At 37.6% G+C, this 20207-nt stretch overlaps 1 protein-coding gene, 1 long non-coding RNA gene and 1 pseudogene across 4 annotated transcripts; 1 reads left to right on the top strand and 2 right to left on the bottom strand.

The window, feature by feature from the left end:
• Window positions 1–252: 252 nt before the first annotated feature.
• On the bottom strand, window positions 253–12349 carry LOC131248453 (uncharacterized). 3 transcript variants are annotated; one of them, XR_009172238.1, is made up of 4 exons: window positions 11524–12349; window positions 875–929; window positions 501–729; window positions 253–376 (listed from the first exon to the last, which is right to left on the bottom strand). It is a non-coding gene; the product is annotated as an uncharacterized LOC131248453 (long non-coding RNA). The 3 variants fall into 3 exon arrangements; XR_009172239.1 differs by lacking the exon at window positions 253–376 and having other exon boundaries at window positions 390–729; window positions 875–1068; XR_009172237.1 differs by lacking the exon at window positions 253–376 and having other exon boundaries at window positions 390–729.
• LOC131248451 (uncharacterized) lies at window positions 4900–10847 on the top strand. Its single transcript, XM_058248729.1, has 9 exons — window positions 4900–5100; window positions 6792–7003; window positions 7167–7304; window positions 8318–8387; window positions 8606–8730; window positions 9048–9104; window positions 9184–9347; window positions 9829–9963; window positions 10590–10847. The coding sequence occupies exons 1-9, from the start codon at window positions 4926–4928 to the stop codon at window positions 10690–10692; spliced, it is 1179 nt and encodes a 392-aa protein (XP_058104712.1). The 5' UTR covers window positions 4900–4925; the 3' UTR covers window positions 10693–10847.
• Window positions 12350–17533: 5184 nt separating the features above from the next.
• LOC131249893 (subtilisin-like protease 4) lies at window positions 17534–19802 on the bottom strand (annotated as a pseudogene).
• Between the last annotated feature and the right edge of the window lie 405 nt (window positions 19803–20207).

The following is a 20207-nucleotide window of genomic DNA, read 5'->3' as shown; positions in this document are numbered from 1 at the left end:
GAAAACCATATCAATTTCTGCACACATGGTCCTTAACATGAGTGATGTAGCAAAAGCAGCAAGGCGGTTGTGGATGACCATGAAATCCAAAGCAATTTGAATAACAATTTAGTTGTCAGCTGGACACCAGAAACTTAGATATGATTAAATAACAAGACAACTCTGCAACAGTAAATCCAACCGATGCTACCAACAATATCGTGTTGACATAACACAGGTAACTCAGAAAAAAAAAAAAAAAAAAAAAAAAAACTTACCTTGTGAGCTGTTGCCTCAGTGGCAAACCTCAACATGGTCAAATCCCTTGAAGTCACCCTCTTCATTTGATGCAAATCGGACATCAACAACTTCACCAGCACCTTTGAAGAATTCCTCTCTACGGGTGAACAAAGGAAGCAAATTATCTCATTTTATCAGATGTAGCCATCTTATTTCCCATACACATTGAGAAATTAAAATCTCGTCACAAGAGTAGTTCTCTGGTATTAAATGATAATTACACATCAGCTGTTTCGACATAATAGGATAGGTTGCCAACAAATAGGGTTTTTGATCTAGAAGTCTGGGCACTAGGCATTGCAAGTGTTTTAGGCTCTATCAATTTAGTACATGGCCGTCAAGTTTTGTAATATAGAGCTGAAAAAAGTATCATAGCCACATAGTCAAGAAAATTACCACCTTCTTTTCAGTCTTTGACGTTGTGGCATCTGCCATTTTGACATCACCACCCTGCAGGGCAACATAAACAGTTTGCATGAGGAAAGAGAAACAGTGCATGTGCTAGCTAAGGACCCCTTGACTAGTGCCACAATGGGTATATAAATGTTGACAAGAAAGACATCAAGGAAGATTTCACTGAGGGGAGTGGTTTTACCTTTTACCATGCTGCTTTTTCTATTCCTTCCAACAGTTTGGATTGGTGGAGAACTCTAGAAAATAGTGGAAATGAAATCAATTTCCATAGATGTGATGTTTTCTTGTGATTGCAAAAGCAAAAATATGTGTGGAAATCAATTTCCTTTTCCACCATTTCCCAAAAAATGAATGGAACTTTTTCCCAAAAGAAACCTGTTAAATTAGATTTCCATGGTTACAAGAGTATAAGAGCCTATCCTCTACATCCCTATCAATCCTCAATTCAAAGCAAACATGCCATTTTGCGACGGACTTTGTCCGTCGCAAAAATCTCTTGGTTTAACGATGGATTTAATCCGTCGCTAACTGAAAAAGTCCGTCGCTAAACTCATCTTTCTCGAATATCCGTAGTCCGAACGTCGCAAAATTTAGCGACGGACCAAAATCTGTCGCTAATATCTAATTTACGACTTATTTACGACGAATTTTTGTCCGTCGTAGCTAGGCGACGGATGAAATCCGTCGTAAATTTTGATTTTGCAACGGAATATGATTAGTTGCAAATTCTCTCCCAAAATACCAAATGGCGCGCTTATCATTTGCTTTCCGTCATAAAAGGACTTTTGCCTTAACATTATTTTTTTTTCTTTTTTTAAGAATATGGTGGAAAATTAAGTTTTTTTGTAGTCTAATAATTGTTTTTTAATACAATTTTAGTTGTTTAATTATACATATTTGTATCTAACATTATCTTTTAACAATTGATTGAATGCAAAAAGAAAATTTATTTTATTTTTTTATCAAATGAGTTGAATTTTTATTTTTATTTTTAATTAAAACTATTATTTAAATGATTTGTAATATCACACGAAAAAGAATATTGAGAAGTTTAAAAAGTTTAACAATGTTTGAGAAAAAAATTAGATTTTGAAAAAATAAAAATCGTGATTTAATAAAAATCTATTTTGTGGGAACAAAAAAGAATATTTAATAAAGTTGATAAATTTGAAAAAAAAAAAAAGCATTTGATTTTGAGAAAAACTAATATCCTAAAAAAGAAAATTAAAAATATTTTAAAAAATGTGTAAATTTTCACAATGTTGAAAAATGAAAATATTTTAAAAAAGAAAATGAGAGTTTGAAATTTGAAAAATAAAAAAATAAAAAAATTGTGAAGTTCAATAAAAATTGACAAGTTCGAATAAAATGCTTTAAAAAAAATGGAGAAGTGAAAAAGAATTGAAATTTTTTAAAATAAAACAATATTAAAAAATTGATACTTTATCAAAAAACAAACATTTTGAAACGAAAAATAAATAAGTTGAAAATTTCTGTGATTTTGAAAAATAATTGAAAATGTTCAAAATTCGAAATTAAAAGAAAAAGTTATTTATAAAAACACTAAGATTTTGAAAAAATATATATAATTTTAAAAAACAAAATTGAAAAGTTGAAAACAACATGATGCTTTTGAAGAAAAAAATCGGCATTTTGGAATTTTTGGGAAAAAAATTAAAAATTGTGAAAATTTAAGATATTTTGAAAATAAAAATTCAGAATTTGTATTTTAATTTATTTTTTGAAATATTTTATAATAAAAATGATATTTTGTTAAAAGTTTTCAAAGAAAAATTAAGAGTAAAAAAATATACATTTTGAAAAAAAATGTAATTTTTAAATGAAAATTGATATTTATCTGTGAAAAAAATAATTTTTAATTAATTATTAGGCACATTCACTAATTGAACATTTAACCGTTTTTGGACAATCGAATTAGTCCAGATTGAAGAGTAAATAACTTCATATGTTTAAATCAAATTTCACTCAAATTGTTGATCAATCTTGTATTCCCAACACCTTTCTCACATGTAGCTAGCTTGATTGGGGCGAGTAACTAGTCAAATTGAGGGTATTGATCAGTAAAATAGAGTGAATGGACTATACATATAAAATGGGCTAAATATTATTGTCAAAATTGTGACCCAACTTATTGACCTCGCGAAAACCTACGAATTGATGTTAATAAGTTTTATGGGCCCCATTATGATTTGTGTCGAACATCAACACCGTGCATTTAATGTGTCCCCTTTAGGTTAAGAGATATCTCAAAAAATCATCTGTAAATGAAACTTAGGTGGACCATACCATCTAAAACCATGTCAAGACATCATAAAAAAATATAAAAGCACTTAGTGGGGCCCACATGAGTTTTGGATGCGGCTAAAACTTGGTTTGACCCCTCATCAAAGTGGGACACGCATAATGAGTGGGTTGGATATGTAAATTACATTAATACAAACCCAATATATGATTATGAATGTTTTATGGAAACCCCTCTACATTTAGGTGAGTTAGTCATTACCTTTACCAAAGTAAATTTTGTGGGGTCCACCGTTATTTATTTATTTATTTTATCCATTCCGTTTATCCATGTTAACAAATAATTTGAGGTCTAAAGAATAAAAAGGAAGCATATCCAAAGCTTAAGTGGACCACACCACAGGAAATAGTGTGATTGAACCCCTACCATTGAAAAATTCCTGCGCAAGGATGCTGGGTGGGACCCAACACCATGTGTTTGGAAAATCTACTCCGTTAATCCATTTTTAGAGATCATTTTAGGATGAGAGACTAAAAATGAGTTGGATCCAAAAATCAAGTGACACGAGAGGAAACAGTGGGGAAACAAGTACCTACGGTTGAAAGCTTCTGGACTCCACCTTGATGTTTATATGCCATCCAAACAGTTAATAAGGTCATTAACACTAGTAATAAGTGAAAATACAAAAGAAATAAAAAAAAAAAAAACCTAAAACAAAGCTTTTTATGACTGTAAGAATGTTTCAACGGTTCTTACTGAATCCCCACTCTTTCATCTCGTGTGACCCACTTGAGTTTTGGATACACTTCATTTTTGGTATCTTTTTCTAAAATGAGCTCTATAAACGGATTAACAGTATAGATTTACCACAAACATGGTGGTGGGCCCACCCAACATCCTTGCCCAGTAACTTCCTGTGAAAGGCTTTCGCAAGAAATCCACGTCCCTAAAACGGGTGCGGATTGACTACTGACAGGTCGAGTAGCCACACTGCTACTGAAGTGACGTTACCAAGTTCTGTGGGCCCCACCATGATGTATGTTTTGTATCCATGCCGTCCATCCATCTGGAGAGATCATTTTAGGGTAAGACTCAAAGAACGAGTCACATCTAAAGATCCAGTGGGCCCCACCAGAGAAAATAGTGGGGAGAGTGACACCACCGTTACAAACTTCTAAAGGCCACAAAAGTTTTAGATCAAGCTGATATTTGTGTTTTCCCATATTTAATGTCTTTTTTAACTTTTGAACAGGTTGGATTTCGAAAAAACATAATGGTGGGCCTTAGGAAGGTTTCAACGGTGGGCATCAATCTTCCCTCTGTTTTCTTTGGTGGGGTCCACTAAAGCTTTGGATCTGCCTCGTTATCTGGGTCATGCCTTAAAATAATATCTCCAAATGAATGGACGTTGTGGATACAACATATACATCATAGTGGGGTCCACAGAACTGGTGACGTCACTTCAGTAGCGACTCTCGCTACTCAACCTGTCAGTATCTAATCCGCGTCCCCCTAAAACGGGGAACGGATTGGCTACTCCCCCTGACTCGGTGCTCTGTGGGGCCCACCATGATGTATGTGTGTCATCCATGCCGTCCATATATTTTTATATATCATTTTATGATGTGAGAAAAAAAATGAATTATATCTCAATCTCAGGTGGACCACATTACAGGAAACAGTTTTGAATGAATTTTGACCATTAAAAACGTTTTGGGGCGATAAAAGTTTTGGATCAAGCCGATATTTATTTTTTCCATTCATCTGGGTCTTTATGACCAAATCAACATATTGGATTTCAAATAAACAGTACAGTGGGCCTTAGGAGGATTTTAATGGTGAATATCCATTCTTTTTTTTTTTTTTGTCGTGTGGTCCACCTAAGATTTATATCCCTAAAATTTTTTTGTATAAAGCCATAAAATGATCTGAAAAAATGGATGAACGGAATGGATGAAACACGTACATCATGGTGGGGCCCACAGAGCACCGACCACCAGCCCCATGTAGCCAATCGGTCTCCCCTAAAACGAGACCCCTTTTCTCTCTCCCTCTCATCCACTCTCCGTCTGTCCCTCTCCCAGCGCCGGCCCTAGAGATCTCTCCCACCTCTCTCTTCCTGTCGATCTCTTCACGAACATCAGGTAATGCTCTCGTTCTCTCTCTCAATCTCTCTTTCAATCGATTGATAGTGGTGGTTCTCTCTCAATCTCTCTCTTCCAGTGCCATGATTGGAAACCCCCCGGATTCGGAACCCCCATGATTGGAAACCTAGTTTGCCGTCTAAAGCACCAAAAGTCTACCTTTGATAGGGTATAGATATAGATTAAATGCTAGCTGTCCCATATCTTTGATATATGTTTGGTTCACCTAGTTTGCGACCAACCTGATTCTTGGACCTAGGCATAAGTTCTGGGTTAGGTTTGCTATGCTCACATGTGGGTGGAGCCTTGCACAACAACTTGCAGCCACATGTGTCAATATAGCATAACTTGCAAGAACAAAGATTTCCATTAAGTAGGCCATGTTGTTCAAAACGCACTTAAATTGCTCCATTTGGCACTTTTGTTCAGTTATGTTCATCCCCCAAGATAAAGGAAGGCTGGAATGAGTAATAGAAGTTTCTTTACAGAGGCTTTAAATTGCTTAGGGCTTTATATCTAAACGATTTGATAGTAGAAAAGCTACCAAGTGAGGCTGGTGATGTTGATGTCTGCCAAACGCTAGCAACAAAAGGCCACTAGTACCTTCATTTCCGTGAAATAAGACCAGCTTCTCCATTTAGTTCTTCACTAATTAATTTGAGAATGTCCATTATCTGTAAAATGGCAAAAGCCCACATTCAATACTTCAAACATGAACACATGCATCGGTAACTAATGGCCTGCTTTGCATGGAAAGTATCCAAACAAATTTGCATTTGCCAAAATTCCCTAGCAATATGTTGCCCAAGAGTATATGTCACCAAACACATGGAGGAAGCCTTTCATGTGTTTGAAAGTATGCCCCACAAGGATTTCATCTCATGGAATTCCATGATTTGTTGATTGTTGTGGATGGAGTGGGATTCAACAGTTTTTTGGCAACATTGTATTCTTTGCTGCTGGTTTGGCACTTTGTGAATAAAATTTTGTTTCTCAAAAAAAAAAAAAAAAAGAAGAAGAAGAAGAAGAAGAAAAGAAAAAAAGAACATGTTAGTTCATACATACATATTCAGAAATATCACCAACAAACTCCATATATCTTATGGTTATCATTGTGTACTGAAACCAGGATGCTTTTTTAATTGGTGGCTATTTGTTAGTTTGTAACTTACATTTTCTTTTTAATAAGATTCTATTAATTATGAGAAAAAGTACTTTTAATCATATCTCATAAGATGTTGCATCATAGTTTTTTGCAAATGTTTTTGCATATCTCAGTTCCTTTCAATTTCAGTTTATGAATTCATGAATGTAGATCACATCTCTTTATGGTGGGCCTTTGGAATTCCTTTCAAAAAGTACTAGATTTGCTGATGGTTAAATGATTGAAGATCATTGTGAATGAGTGAATATAATTTAAAATCATGTAAGTTTTTTGATATGATAACGTTTAGTGTGATTAGGTGAACTGTGAATATTAGGAGCAAGCAAGGAGGATGTTGTAAAAATTGGGATCTCTTCTCAATTAGTTGTAAGTAATATAATGAAGCAACTAGTTTGAAGCTTGTGACGTCTTTAAATGTGAAAGGTTATCTTCTAAGATATGAAACCTGTTAAACGTCATATCTTCTCAATTTTATTTTTCTCTTTCTGTTGTGATTAGCTTTGGCTGTGGCATCTCCTTTTTCCAGATATGAAGACTTCTTTGGGGGTTAAAAAGCAAAAAAGTTCAACAAAGCTGAAGTCCTTCGATGGATCTGAAGAACTGAGCATAGCCGAGAAACAAGAAGATGATAAAGGAACTCTTTCAACCCATGAGAAAGAGCTTCAAAAGATCCGGTCTAAAATTGAGCAGATGGAGAAAGAGAACTTGGAAACTAAGGCCTGGACTATGCAGGGAGAGGTAATGATTGATTGTCAATATTCTTGTATCCATCAGCTAGCCTATCTACTGATTCTACCCTGTTGTATTTGTATTTGCATTTGGTTCACAATCCTTTGAATCAAATTCACATGATTGGTCATTGATTTGTTAAATCATTATTCTGCTGGGTTCCTGGTGATAGGTAACCGCCAGTAAAAGGCCGAAGAACAGTGCACTCGAGGTTGATCTGGATTTTGAGCACAATGTAAGACCACCTCCTGTGATCACAGAAGAGGTTACAGCATCCCTTGAAGAATTAATTACAAAAAGGATTATTGAGGTATCTTCATCTCTTACTTGCTATTATATGAAATACTTCACTCCCAATAGATATTCTTCCTTTCTTGATCAATGATGCATTCAAAAGCTGCTATATTTGCATTGAACCAATGGCCATCAACAAAAATAGGCATTTTGTTTAATTCATCCGCTTCCCGAATTGAGTTCACTTGTCATTTTGAGCTAGTTTGATGGAATTTCCCCACTCTGCTTAATGTTGGTGTCTGTACTTAGCAAGCAAAAGCACATCTGAAAAGGCAAGTCAGAGCCTTTAAATAATAATGGCATATGCACATCTTCACTCTTTCCAAACTGGGCCTATAACTTTGTTCCATATATGTAATTTTATACAAGTTGATGGTGACATCAAAGCATTTAACAAGCAATGTGCATGAATATGATGCTGTGTGAATCAGTAACTAATATTAGGGAATCGCGTCATGCTCGAGTGCACGTGTACTAACATAGCAAGGAGGTTGGTGCAAGATCCAATTGGGTTCACTTTTGTCGACACATATCAATTGGATATTGCCATTTGTGTTCTTCTATACAAAATCTTATGGTTTCTATATTATTGCATGACTGCATAAATAGTCCATACAGTTGGTATATATAGAAGTTAGCATAGCTTGACATTCTTAGTTTTCATATCTGTCTATTCTTTTTTCTTGCAAGTTGAGACAAACTTGGTAATGTATTGGTATGTATTGGCTATGGAGTTGTATGTATTGATTATTGGGGACAGAATTGTGGAATTTAGTCTTTTCTTGTCGGTCAGTTGGGAAGATTATTTTAAATCAGTCCAGAAATATCTACTAAAGTTTATTTTAAATCAATCATTCCATCCTTTCTTTTCATGCTGATTTTTCTGCTCATTCTACTGCCCAATACTATTTTCAGATTAAGGATCGACGAACTTCTGACGTCTTTCATTAAATATATCTAAAAGTTGTTTTTTCTTTCCTGGGCCTGGAGGTTAGCTAGCAATTACAAATTATGGAATGGGTGTTTCAGGGGCATTTTGGTGATGTTCAAAGGGCACCTAGTTTGCCGTCTAAAGCACCAAAAGAACTCAAAAGAGCTGGTATGTGTTATTTTTTAGAGATAGCAACTCACAGAAGTGCTCTTAAAAAGTCCTCATGAAATGGGTTGTTGCAAGTTTGCGTTTATGTGGAATGTTGGACTAAAAACTCCCATTCTTAATCTTTCTTAATATCTGCAGGATGAGAACAAGAGCCAGAAGGGGCTGCTTCATTTTTTGCCTAACAGATTTTTGTCTGTTTTCTTTCTGTTTTGTTAGAGAGATTGTCAGTGAAGAACGAGTGATGTTCCAATGCATTCTATGCAACTCGCTGATTGTCACGGGTTCCAAATTTTCTGTCTCAGAAGTTGGAAGTTTTTTCACACAAAAGCTGAGTCAATGGAAGGTAGGCTCATGGATTGCATAATTCTCCAACTGGATTTTGGCAGCATTTCAGGATTTCGGCATTATGGTCAGGTGATTAGGCTAGCACTTGATATATTAACAGGGGCGTTGCTATTTTTAGGAAGCAATCTTCTGTTCATGTTATTGAAATTTAGGCCTGTTTGGGTGCTGCTTGAAAATAACTTTGAACTCATTTAAGTTAATGGTGATAATGTTTCAGAACATGAAATTCATGAGTTGCAGAGCTATGTGACAAACTTCATGTACTAGAGAAATCATCCTAGCTTTTGCTGAAATATTGTCTTTTATCTACTGCAGGCTATATTTAAGCCACCAAAAGCAATGCGAGGAGGAATCCCCATTTGTTTCCCGCAGGTTCATGCATGCTCATATCTTTTCCTGTGGTATCTAATTCCAAGTTCCCGACTAACATCATGTTTTAATGCTCTTGAAGTTTGGAAACAGTGGATCACTGGAGCAACATGGGTTTGCAAGGAACAAGATTTGGACCATTGATGATGATCCTCCACCTCTTCATCCTGCTGAGTACATTGGCAAATCTTCTCTAGACTTGCTACTGAAACCATCTGAAGAGGATCTGAAGTGTTGGCCCCACTGGTATGGACCCAGTACCTATAGACAGTTGGGCTGTTGTTGTTATTGTCTTTAGAACATTTGGGTAGTATTGGACTTGCAATAATTGAAACTTGATCGGGTCATTGGAATTTGGAACTCTTTTGTAGGGCATGTTTGCATGCGGGTGGCACTAATCAAATCAGATAAGTTTAGCCTGATGTATTTTGTTTTCTATGGGGAGACGAAATGAAATGAATTGATACAGTTGACCCTTTTAAGGTGTTTCCCCTTTAATGGGGCTATTTTGCATTAACCTTGTTCGATTAAAATCTTTTTTCTATTAAAAAAATAAAAAATCTTGGGAATTGCCGCCCTTCCAACTGGCCCTTAAATAGTTCAGATGAAAAATGATGAAACTTTGTATCTTCTTTTCTATTCTCTTTTTCGTGTTAAATTTTCTCTGTTATTTATTTATTTTGTATGCGATGTCTTGCTAATGAAAAATTTTGCCATGGCATTTCAGTTTTGAGTTCCGTCTTAGAGTGGCTCTTGCGTTGAATGGAGATCTCACCATGATATCGCGGATTAGGAACCTCGACAGCAAGCCATTTAGTTTCTCCTTTGCTTTCCACACATTTTTCTCTATTTCTGTCATCAGGTACGGAAAAATCTCTATTGGATTAGAATCGACATCCCTGTATTGGATAGGACCATAGAACTCATCTTCATTTAATCCACTGATTGAATTATCATTTGATATTTTTGTCTTGTTGTTCAAACTTAGTGTTCAAATTCAGAATTGAATTTTTTATATGAAGCTTCTTAAGCTCACATGCAGTCCTCCACCCACACCTCTACATGTGACCACACATGCCAACCTTGCAAGCGCATGCAAAAATCAAGCAGTGTCTCAAGTGGGCCCCACCTTTTAGATGACCTGGCCTAAAATCTCCCTATGTTACTATTGAATGAACGGTCCGGATTGATGATTGGGCACCCCACGTGTCACATTGGGGACATTTAGCAAAATCCACACAACTAGTTGGCATGTGGGACCCACCATGGTGTTTGTATGGCATTTTGCCCATCCAACTATCAGGTGGGGCACACCATAGAACTGTGTGTGAACACACACACACAACCCTCAAGTCCAACCGGTTGGACAACAAGTTATACTCCACCCAGCTGATAACTTCTAACCAGTTAAGAGCATGTGAAATCCAGCCCCTCGAGTTATATGATGCCTTTTGAAACTCATTGCATATACAATGTCCTTTTAAGCAGGAATTTCAATGGGAGCTGTTGCTGGAATCTCTGTTGCAGCGGTTGCCATTATACTATTTCTAGTTTTGTCTATACATTGGTGCGTCTAGAAGAAAGAAACTGAAGAAGGCATCATTGCTTCGACCACCTTTCGAAGATAACTCTATTCACCATGGATAAGGTAAATCTCTTGGTTAGGCATTAATCTCTACATTTTCCTTTTGGGAATGCTCCAAGGTTCCACCGAGGCCATGGCAATCTGAAAGTGATTCATGTTAGGAAAGATAAGGTGGTTTGTCGCTCCCAAGGTATTCAATAACGGTAATGGCCAGCATAATAGGTGGTTGTTGAACTATTTTATGGGCTGTAATAGTCAATTTTCATTGCCTATTTCATCATTTGCCAATCTAATTTTGACTATTTACTATAGATTTAGTTCAGTTTCTTATTAAGGTCTACTGAGCATCCAAACACATTAATATTTAGTCCAGCTTCATATTCAGCCCAATCTTTTGAATCTTGTGAATGTGCTTCTTATTAAACAATCGTGTGAATTATTTTTTGAATGACTATCAGGTGTAAGATTCAAAAAAAAAAAACTGTCGACATTTTTTTCTATTTACAGTATTTTAGCGACGGACCAAATCCGTCGCTAATTTCTCAAAAAGTTGAAAATCAATGACGGACTTTATCCATCGCTAATATTTTAAATGACGAATAATTTGGGTTTTTTTTGGAATTTCAGCGACGGATTTTTAATTTTTTACGACGGATCTTATGTGTGGAAATCGATTTCCTTTTCCACCATTTCCCAAAAAATGAATGGAAATTTTTCCCAAAAGAAACCTGTTAAATTAGATTTCCATGGTTACAAGGGTATAAGAGCCTATCCTCTACATCCCTATCAATCCTCAATTCAAAGTACACATACATTCTAGAAGATAAATAGAATTACCTGACATTTCATTCCACCGCAACCTCAGAACTCAAGCTTTGACAGACAAACTGCAGTCCAAACCATGCTCGTAGATATCAATGAAAGTTGTAATGAAAAAATCAACAGAAGTGATGGCTGGATATTAGAAGTGATTTGTGGCTCCATCATCATGCAGTTATACACATGACTGGATTAGAGCTTACTTAAATAATGAAGATATATGTAGCAGTACAAAGGCCTACATAAAGTTCGTAACGGCCGCATCTACAGCTGTCAAATGGGACAACCACATTCTACACTACTCTATAACCATCAATCTCAGAGTTAGAGAGAAACGTATAAGAAATTTATCTTCTCTAAATACAATAGTGAAGAATGTCAGGAGAATATGGATACAATGAAAAAATAACCTCAAAATACAGTAATGAGATGTTTTTAGTGGAAAATTTTGCCTTCAAGATATGGGCCACTCTTTGTTATCAGATCAAACAATCCATATACACCAAATAGAAAAAAGTCTCACAAATCACCTAGTTTAATCAGGTCTCAGTTCCCATCCAAATTATCCATTTGATGGGTCTCCTACTGTAGATGGACTATAATCCAAATATCCCCAAACTAGAATATCATAGCCATCTGCAATATGTAACATTTTTACACTTAAATGTGAGAGGAACTCCACTATCTCAACATCATCTTTCAAGACTTCTATGAAGCGCTTCCAATCAAAAGGGTCCTTAAAATCACTACAAGATTTTATTGAAACTACATTAAGCCCCGTTTTTTCAGTTTTCTAGTCTACCAAAACTAGTGAAAGATTCTCATGGTTGTTGTAGGCAAGAGTTTATACCTCGGATCTGTCCAAAAGGACTTGTCAATGTTGCATTCATTATCTTTGCTATTGCAACCATATCTCATATCTGCACAATTAAATCCCAAATCAAAGGAAAGCCACTACATAATAGGGTGAAAGGTGATGAGCTTGGTAAACTAACATGCACCTCTACACCCACCTTATTAGATAACCTAACAAGAATATTGAGTGATCCAAAAGGACAGTGAAATGGAACTAGCCAGTAGTATGAGTTCAATGAATTTCCATGCTCAGAGATCAAGAGTATTAAAAATTTGAGTTAATGTATGCCTTTGCCACATGATAAAAATTTTGAGTACCTGCAAATCAACCATGACACACTGTAAGAGTACCAATTAACTCCGCTTCTATAAAATTCCAAATGGTCCAACTCAATCATAGGTGGGACCACTTAAGCCCCACACAGGAATTCACAAACTTCAAACACAAAATAAAATTAACCCTATTCAATGCATTCATCAAAACATGCCATTTACAAAAGAAGAAAAAATAATCAAAATCCAACATCTAATGAAAGAAAAAGTATAATGACACCACGAACCTCTTGTGAAAATTGAAACAGAAGCCCAAAATAGTATCTCTTAAATAAGAACCATTTTTAAAGTTTAATTAATATCCAAATCCAAAACAGAAAAAAGGATAGGGAAAAAAACAGAATCCTATAAGATTAAAAAACCAGAAAAGAACAGAACATAACAGAGTTATGATATCATCTTCCCAAAGAGCAAATCTTTCATACTCTAGCAGAGTGTAATGGATGATACTCATGCGCTTACAAATTACTTAAGAAATTGCACACAAGGCATACAACTGCTCAAATTAAACTGTCCAAATTATAGAACCCAGTATAGATGTATCGTGAATAAAAAATTAAGCTCGTCAGATCATCTAACTTTTGAATTGGAGGACATTGATTACAAGGTTTAAAAATAAATAAAAAAACTAAACCAACTATCCTATTTCCACAAAAAGGTGTCCATGAATCAAAGGTTAGGATTATTCAACCAATTTGATATTGAGATTGTGACTTGGAGACAATGGGATGCACAATCTATTAGATTCTGATTGCCTGTGTATCAAGCATCGTACGAGCCTGAGTATTATATAATTCTCCTTTCCAAAATCAAACTAGATAAATACATACATCCAAAATCAGAATCTTACTACAACTTCCAATCTCTGTTTCACTGCAAACGAAGGCGCGAGGCCGCGCTCCACCACCGCATTTTGGGCTTCCTCCTCGTATGTCGTATGCAGAATCAAATTACCCTTCTCATGCACATTGACGGAGCTCAACAGAGATGGAATCTCAGCAAATCAAAGTATAAAAACGAGTTACAGTGTTACACAACAACCAAGAATATTTGGGTTCATGAGAAATATCTCAGCAAATCAAACATATTTGGTGCACAAATATGGTACTGACTATCCCAACTAATCAGGGATGGGTACATGAATATGGTACTGAATTATTAATATTTGGCTAACTATTAAATAATAAATAACCAACAATTCTAACATTTTTCATAAGACTAAGAAAACTCAAGATAAGAAGGAAAGAGAAGAATAAATAGGAGGATGTGGAATCTGCCTCATCCTAACCTTAATATGAGAAATAAGAGGGAAGCATTATGTAATCGATGAATGCGACAAGTGTATTGCATGATCCAGCGAGATAACAAGCAATTTGTGACCGAAGCCTGTCAACTCTGCATTCTCTAACAGGTTATTAGATGCTTGTGTTGGACACTAATCAATACTTTTTCTGAAAAATCTAGAAATAAATTCGGTTTTTAGAAATAATGCTGAATTTTTCCAACTATTATTACATGAATGAATGTGTGATTTCATTCAAATCATTCAAATTGTCCATGATACTTGCACAAAAAGGGCTTCATATTCCAATAGAATAAAGAAGAAAGCATATAAAACACACCGACAGGCTACAATGCAGTAACAAGAATGCAACGAAGCAATGAATCTATTTGTTGAGGAAAAAATCCACATAATCCAGAAGGAAAGAAAGGATGAGAAAGATTCAGAAGTATACAATAGAGAATAAAGAACAAAACACCACCTCTACAAATCATATTCAGACAGGAGTGGACTACGAAATGAGTTTGCCACAAAAAGTATACACAGAATCATGTACATCAATCCATAGTAGAAGGACCCCACCATGAATGGAGTATAGCCTTAATCTGTTCATCAAATGTATAATGTCCAACCACAATGGGGTCCATGATTTGTGGATAATCTAGATTGTCGTACATGTATGAAATGTGTATTGCAGGTGTGTTGCCAACACTCTGTTGTAAGTGTAGATCTGCAAGCTAAATCTCGATAGTGCCTAATAACAAACACAAAACCATCAATTCAAAAGATCTGTTAAGTTAAATGAATGAACTAGAGCTAATACATGCAACATAAATCAGATCTGATCTGTGAAGCACAAAAACCTAAAAATCAGAGAAACAAAGGCAATCATAGAGCCGAAAAACATTAAAAAAAATCCCAACGGAATGAAATTGATATAGCTAGATCCAACGCTTCTAAGAAGCTTTTGAGCCAGATATGTAAGTCTTGACATATCTAGATCCGGATCTACGGCTTAAAAACACAAATCGGCAAAGAAAACAGCATAAAATGAGGAAATTCAAAGTAAAGGCAAAAATAATAACAAATCAAATATTCACCATTGAAAAGAACAAACTCAAAACGGTAACCCAGTCATTGTAGCCCATCTCCGCTTCGAATATCAATCTGAAAACCCCCAAATTTGGAAACCTCTAAATCCAAAAACCTCCAAATTTGAAAACTCCCAAATTTGAAAACCCCTAAATCTAAAAAACCTCCAAATTCGAAAACCCCCAAATATATCAACCTTTCGCTTTCGAATCAATGGCCTTAACATTACCATTGTTGCTACCTCCTAGCTGAGGAATAAACTTGAGTGGTTGCCCCTCCTTTGAGCCACGAGCTAGAATGAGAAAACCCTAGGTAAGTGGTTCACTAAAACCCTAGGGAGAGGGAGATGCGTGGGCTGTTTGAGGGAGAGGGAGATGCATGTGCTGTTAAAGGGAGAGGGAGGGAGAGATGGAGGAGAATGAGAGAGATTGAGGAGAAGGATCAGAGATAGAAGAGAGATAGAAGAGATGGGAGAGAGATGAATTGGAGAGAGAGGGAGGAGAATGAGAGAGATAGAGCAGAGATAAGGAGGGAGAGAGAGGATTGGAAAACAGAGAGAGAGAGAGAGAGAGAGAGAGAGAGAGAGAGAGAGAGAGAGAGAGAGAGAAATAACCCGTTTTGGGCACGACTCTGTTTCGAGCGCGCGCCCAAAATTGGGCAACGTTTCGTGAGACGGACCGTGGACGGTCCTGACAGGGGCTTCATGGGGCCCACCATGATATATTTGATTTATCCATTCTGACCATTAATTTTATTAAATTATTTTAGTTCATGATCCCAAACTTAAGGTAGATTACAGGCCTAAGTGGACCACACCATATGAAGCAACTGTAATTTAATATTAATGTTTCCTACCGTGTGGTCCACTTGAGCCTTCGATCTAGTTGATTTTTTTTTCATCCTCTAAAGTAATATTTACAAATATATAGATGGCTTAGATAGAATATATATATATATATATATATATATATATATATATATATATATATATATATATATATATATATATATATATATATTTAAGGCCCCATAGAGCCCCTTATAACACCATTAATTATTTATGGTGTGTCAACTTTTTAGTTACAGATTAAACCATAGTAACTGTAGCTACGGTTTATATTCGTAGCAAAATCTAACGTGGTCTGTATCCTTTGCCCCTTTTTTTTTGTAGTGGAAGCTTGAACTCGAGCTCGACTCGGCTCGATTAATAAATATATTAAATATTATATTATATATATATATATATATATATATATATATATATAAGTTTTAAGTTTAAACTAAAAAATAAAATAAAAAATAAAAAACAAACACTAGAGTATATACACAAACGCACGCACCCCCTTCCCTTTCCCGGTTTCCGAGTTTGGGGCGTGATACCGACCACCACCACTAGTTTTCATTTTAGCTCCACAATAGTATGATTTCAATCTCTTGAGATCTACTTCTTAGGCGAGAAACCCAAGAAATTCGAGATGGGTTCTTCTCAGATTTGTTAGAGCTTCAAGGAAATCCAATGATCTGATTGGCTAGAGCTCTTTACTTGGATTTCTAATCTGTGTTCTGCTCTGTTTCTTTTCTAGTACTTGGATTTCTGCTGGTGGAAGAAGATTAAGAACAGATCGGTTCTTACAGGTTTCCTCATCCGATTCGAAGCTTTGTTTGGTTTTTTTCATCGGGTTTTGCTTTGATTCTCTTAAGATTTTTGAATTTTTCATCAATGGAGGAGGATCAAGAATAGAATCCATTACTCTCTCACCCAACAAGCTCGAGCTCGACTCGAGGTAAACTCGACTCGACTCGAACCACTAGCTCGACTCGACAGCTTTGGCAAACAAGCCAAGCTTCAATGTTGAGCTCGAGGCCAAGCTCGAGCTCAAACTTGAGTACATCATGGACAAGCCAAGCCAAGCTTGGCCCACCTCGACTCGACTCGGCTCGATGCCCACCTCTAATCCGACACCAGAACAGGGTCCTTACATCAATATCTATGATATGAAGCACACATTCCATCGTACACCATGTAAAATCAAACAAAATGAAGAGCTAGCGCAAAAGGATGGTCAAGATAGTTTATGAAAAAATAGCCTTAATAAAAACTCGTGCCATCTATCTGTTGGACTCATTATGGATGCCTTTTCTTCCGAATAATCACCTTTCTATAATATATATATATCTCCCATCCTTGGCTTGTAAAATGGAAGGCTATAAGAGGGAAGCCTAACTTATGAAAGAACTAGAGCATCCTACCATTTGATTTTCACTTTCTAGTCCATGAAATGTATGCCAAAACTGGTAGACCGTCTGGATTGATCGATTTGTCTGTCCAAGTGTCCTAGTGCAACTTGGAGCGCCATATCTTACAGTGCTCCGCGAGCACTAGATCATTTGAAAGATTTAAAAGAAAGCAAGAAAAGGAGATGGCATGTACGCGTGCAGATAGCTAGTGACCGTTGAATTGATTTCTCACTTGAAAGTGATCGAGATAGGGCTCCGAACTGAGTATTTAGAAGAGACCCAATTCAACGACCCTTCACCAAAGCTTGATGGCCCACCCGAGCTTCTGCGGCTAAAAGTCACGGAGAAAGTCAACTTCTCGTTGACCTGAGAAAGTAGAGCGTTTCTGGTTTGACAATCACGTCCACTCCTTGAGGGTATACGATCTACGAGTAAGAGGAATTCGCCTGCCCAACACTCGTCACTGTCCGATTAACTGTCTGAGTGGGTCCAAGAGCAACTGAAAACGAAGGGTAGTTTAGCTCTCCTTCGGAAATACTCTCGAGCATCTAACAGCAACATGAGTGATGGCTTCCACTTGTGCGTTTGTGTACCCCAAACCGCAGAGGTAAGGAATATAATCATCAGTTCCAAGATCGTAAACAAGACCCGGGTCGTTTGCTTTGGAAGGGTTCACATGACCCGCCCCCATTGCGAAGAGGTCAGCCGGATTGAGTGTCTCATCGACGATCGGTTTACCTTCGGTATCCACCACATCAGCTGTTGTCATGATCGCAGCAGGCGACCAGTCTGGGTGCGAACTCCTGAGCAGAGCAGCAATCCCGCTCAGATGTGGAGTTGACATTGATGTTCCAGAGACCATATTGAATGTTGGCCTCGAATAATATGATGTTGGTTCGACTGGGAAGGGCCATGCAGCCAGGACGCTCACCCCAGGACCGATGATATCTGGCTTAAGAATTCCAGGGCTCACCGAACTGGGACCTCTTGACGAAAACGAAGCGACTGCTGGAGAAGGTGATGTTCCGAGGATTGTTCCATCAAAAATGATAGTTGCTGTAGGAGCATTTGTCGAGTTCAGATAGGCCATGATCTTCAACGCATCTTTGAAACTCACCTGCGTTGCTGGAAGAACGTGAGCATCGGCCAAGGTACTGAATCCATCTATTTCTCTGTTCAAGAGAATCATAGCCGCTGCACCTGCACTCTTGACAACAACACCTTTGTCGACACGTCCAGTCACTCCACCACGTAAGCACAACACCACCTTTCCTTTCAGATCGGTGTTATTCAAGGATCCCTCGGTGCATGTAGCCATATCAAAGTCTCCATTCTCGCCAGGGTATTCAAGTGGCAATAAGGTGGATGGGAAATCCTTGGGTTGGAAGAGAGACTCCCCGACGTATTCTTCCCCATTCCCTAGCTTGGCTGTCGCAATTATCCTTCTATCCATGGTGCTTGCTCCGACCGTTAGAATCCATGGGGCGTCGTTCGAGAGTGACCCATTGAATGGCCCGGAATTCCCAGCAGCGCAGCTTACCAGAATTCCTTTCTTGACAGCCCCGAATGAGCCTATTGCAATGATGTCGTCGTAGAAAGGAGTGGAAAACCCACCGATTGAGAGTGAGAGCACATCGACGCCGTCTTCCACGGCAGTATCCAGCCCTTTCAATATGTCACTATCAGCACAGCCTACTTCAGTGCAGACCTTATAAATAGCCAAGTAAGCTAAGGGCGCCATCCCAACCGCAGTGCCGTTGGCATTTCCAAGCACATTAGCATTCTCGACGAATTTTCCTGCAGCAGTGCTCGCCGTGTGCGTCCCGTGTCCCTCATTGTCAATTGGAGCTTCTGCAGCATTTCCTTTGATGGCCTCAGATCCACTGGTGAATGACCTTGCACCGATCAGCTTGCTGTTACAGCCAGACCCTTTGAATTCACATATCCCTTTCCAGTTCAAAGGCGGAGGAAGCATTCCTTCATCAGAAAAGGACGTATGGTTGGCCATTATGCCAGTATCCAACACTCCAATGATCACACCTTCCCCAAAATTCGAGTCTTTCCAGAAGCCCATTTCCTGGTGCAACCCCAGAAAGCTGGGGGTGTGGGTGGTGAGGAGAGGCAACAACCGATCCACCCGCGCAGAGATAAACCCCTCCTTTGCTTTCATTGACTCAACTTCCTCCTCGCTCAACCTTGCGGCGAACCCGCTGAGGACATTGTGATACGAGTAGACCATCCGTTCTCCATCATTGCTGGCGATGCTGACAGGCAAGAACGATCTATACCAGGACTCCTGATCTTGGGAGCTGGTGGAAACTGATGCCTTCGGTTGCTTAACAAGAACTATGTAAGTTTGTAAGCCGCTCTCACCACCTTCTTTATTTATCAACGTAAAAGGATTATCGCCCATCAACAAAGAAGGATTAAAGAAAAAGAATGCAGTAAAAAGGAAGAAGACGGCCATGTTAGAAAGAACTCCTGCCTTGTTTTCCATGAATAAGGTGAAGAAAAAAGAAGTGTTTTGAAATTGGTTATATGGGTTCTTGTAGTAGCTAATGATATATATAGTTGAGTAGCTGGGAGTTCGTTTTGGATGGTAATGAAGATAATTTGCTAGAATTCAAGATAAGGAATTATCGCATCGTCGACCCGAAGGTTCATTTATCGTACGCGTGTTTTTGGTTCTGATAAGTGGGGCCACTCTTCCATAATCCAGATCATTGGTCTGTTGCATTTGACTGTGGCTAGACGACGATACAGCTTTGGCAGATTGGAAAAATCTTAGCCACCCATCATGGTCCTATATTGAGGACAAAAGTGAAAGGATAGGATTGTTTTAATAAAGAGAGTGTTGGCGGGAGGATCCACGGAGGGGACCAGAAGATTGATGGTATGGATC

The sequence above is a fragment of the Magnolia sinica genome, chromosome 6 (assembly GCF_029962835.1).
Source record: "Magnolia sinica isolate HGM2019 chromosome 6, MsV1, whole genome shotgun sequence".
NCBI classification, from domain to species: Eukaryota; Viridiplantae; Streptophyta; class Magnoliopsida; order Magnoliales; family Magnoliaceae; genus Magnolia; species Magnolia sinica.
This window is presented reverse-complemented; position numbering and strand designations above follow the sequence as displayed.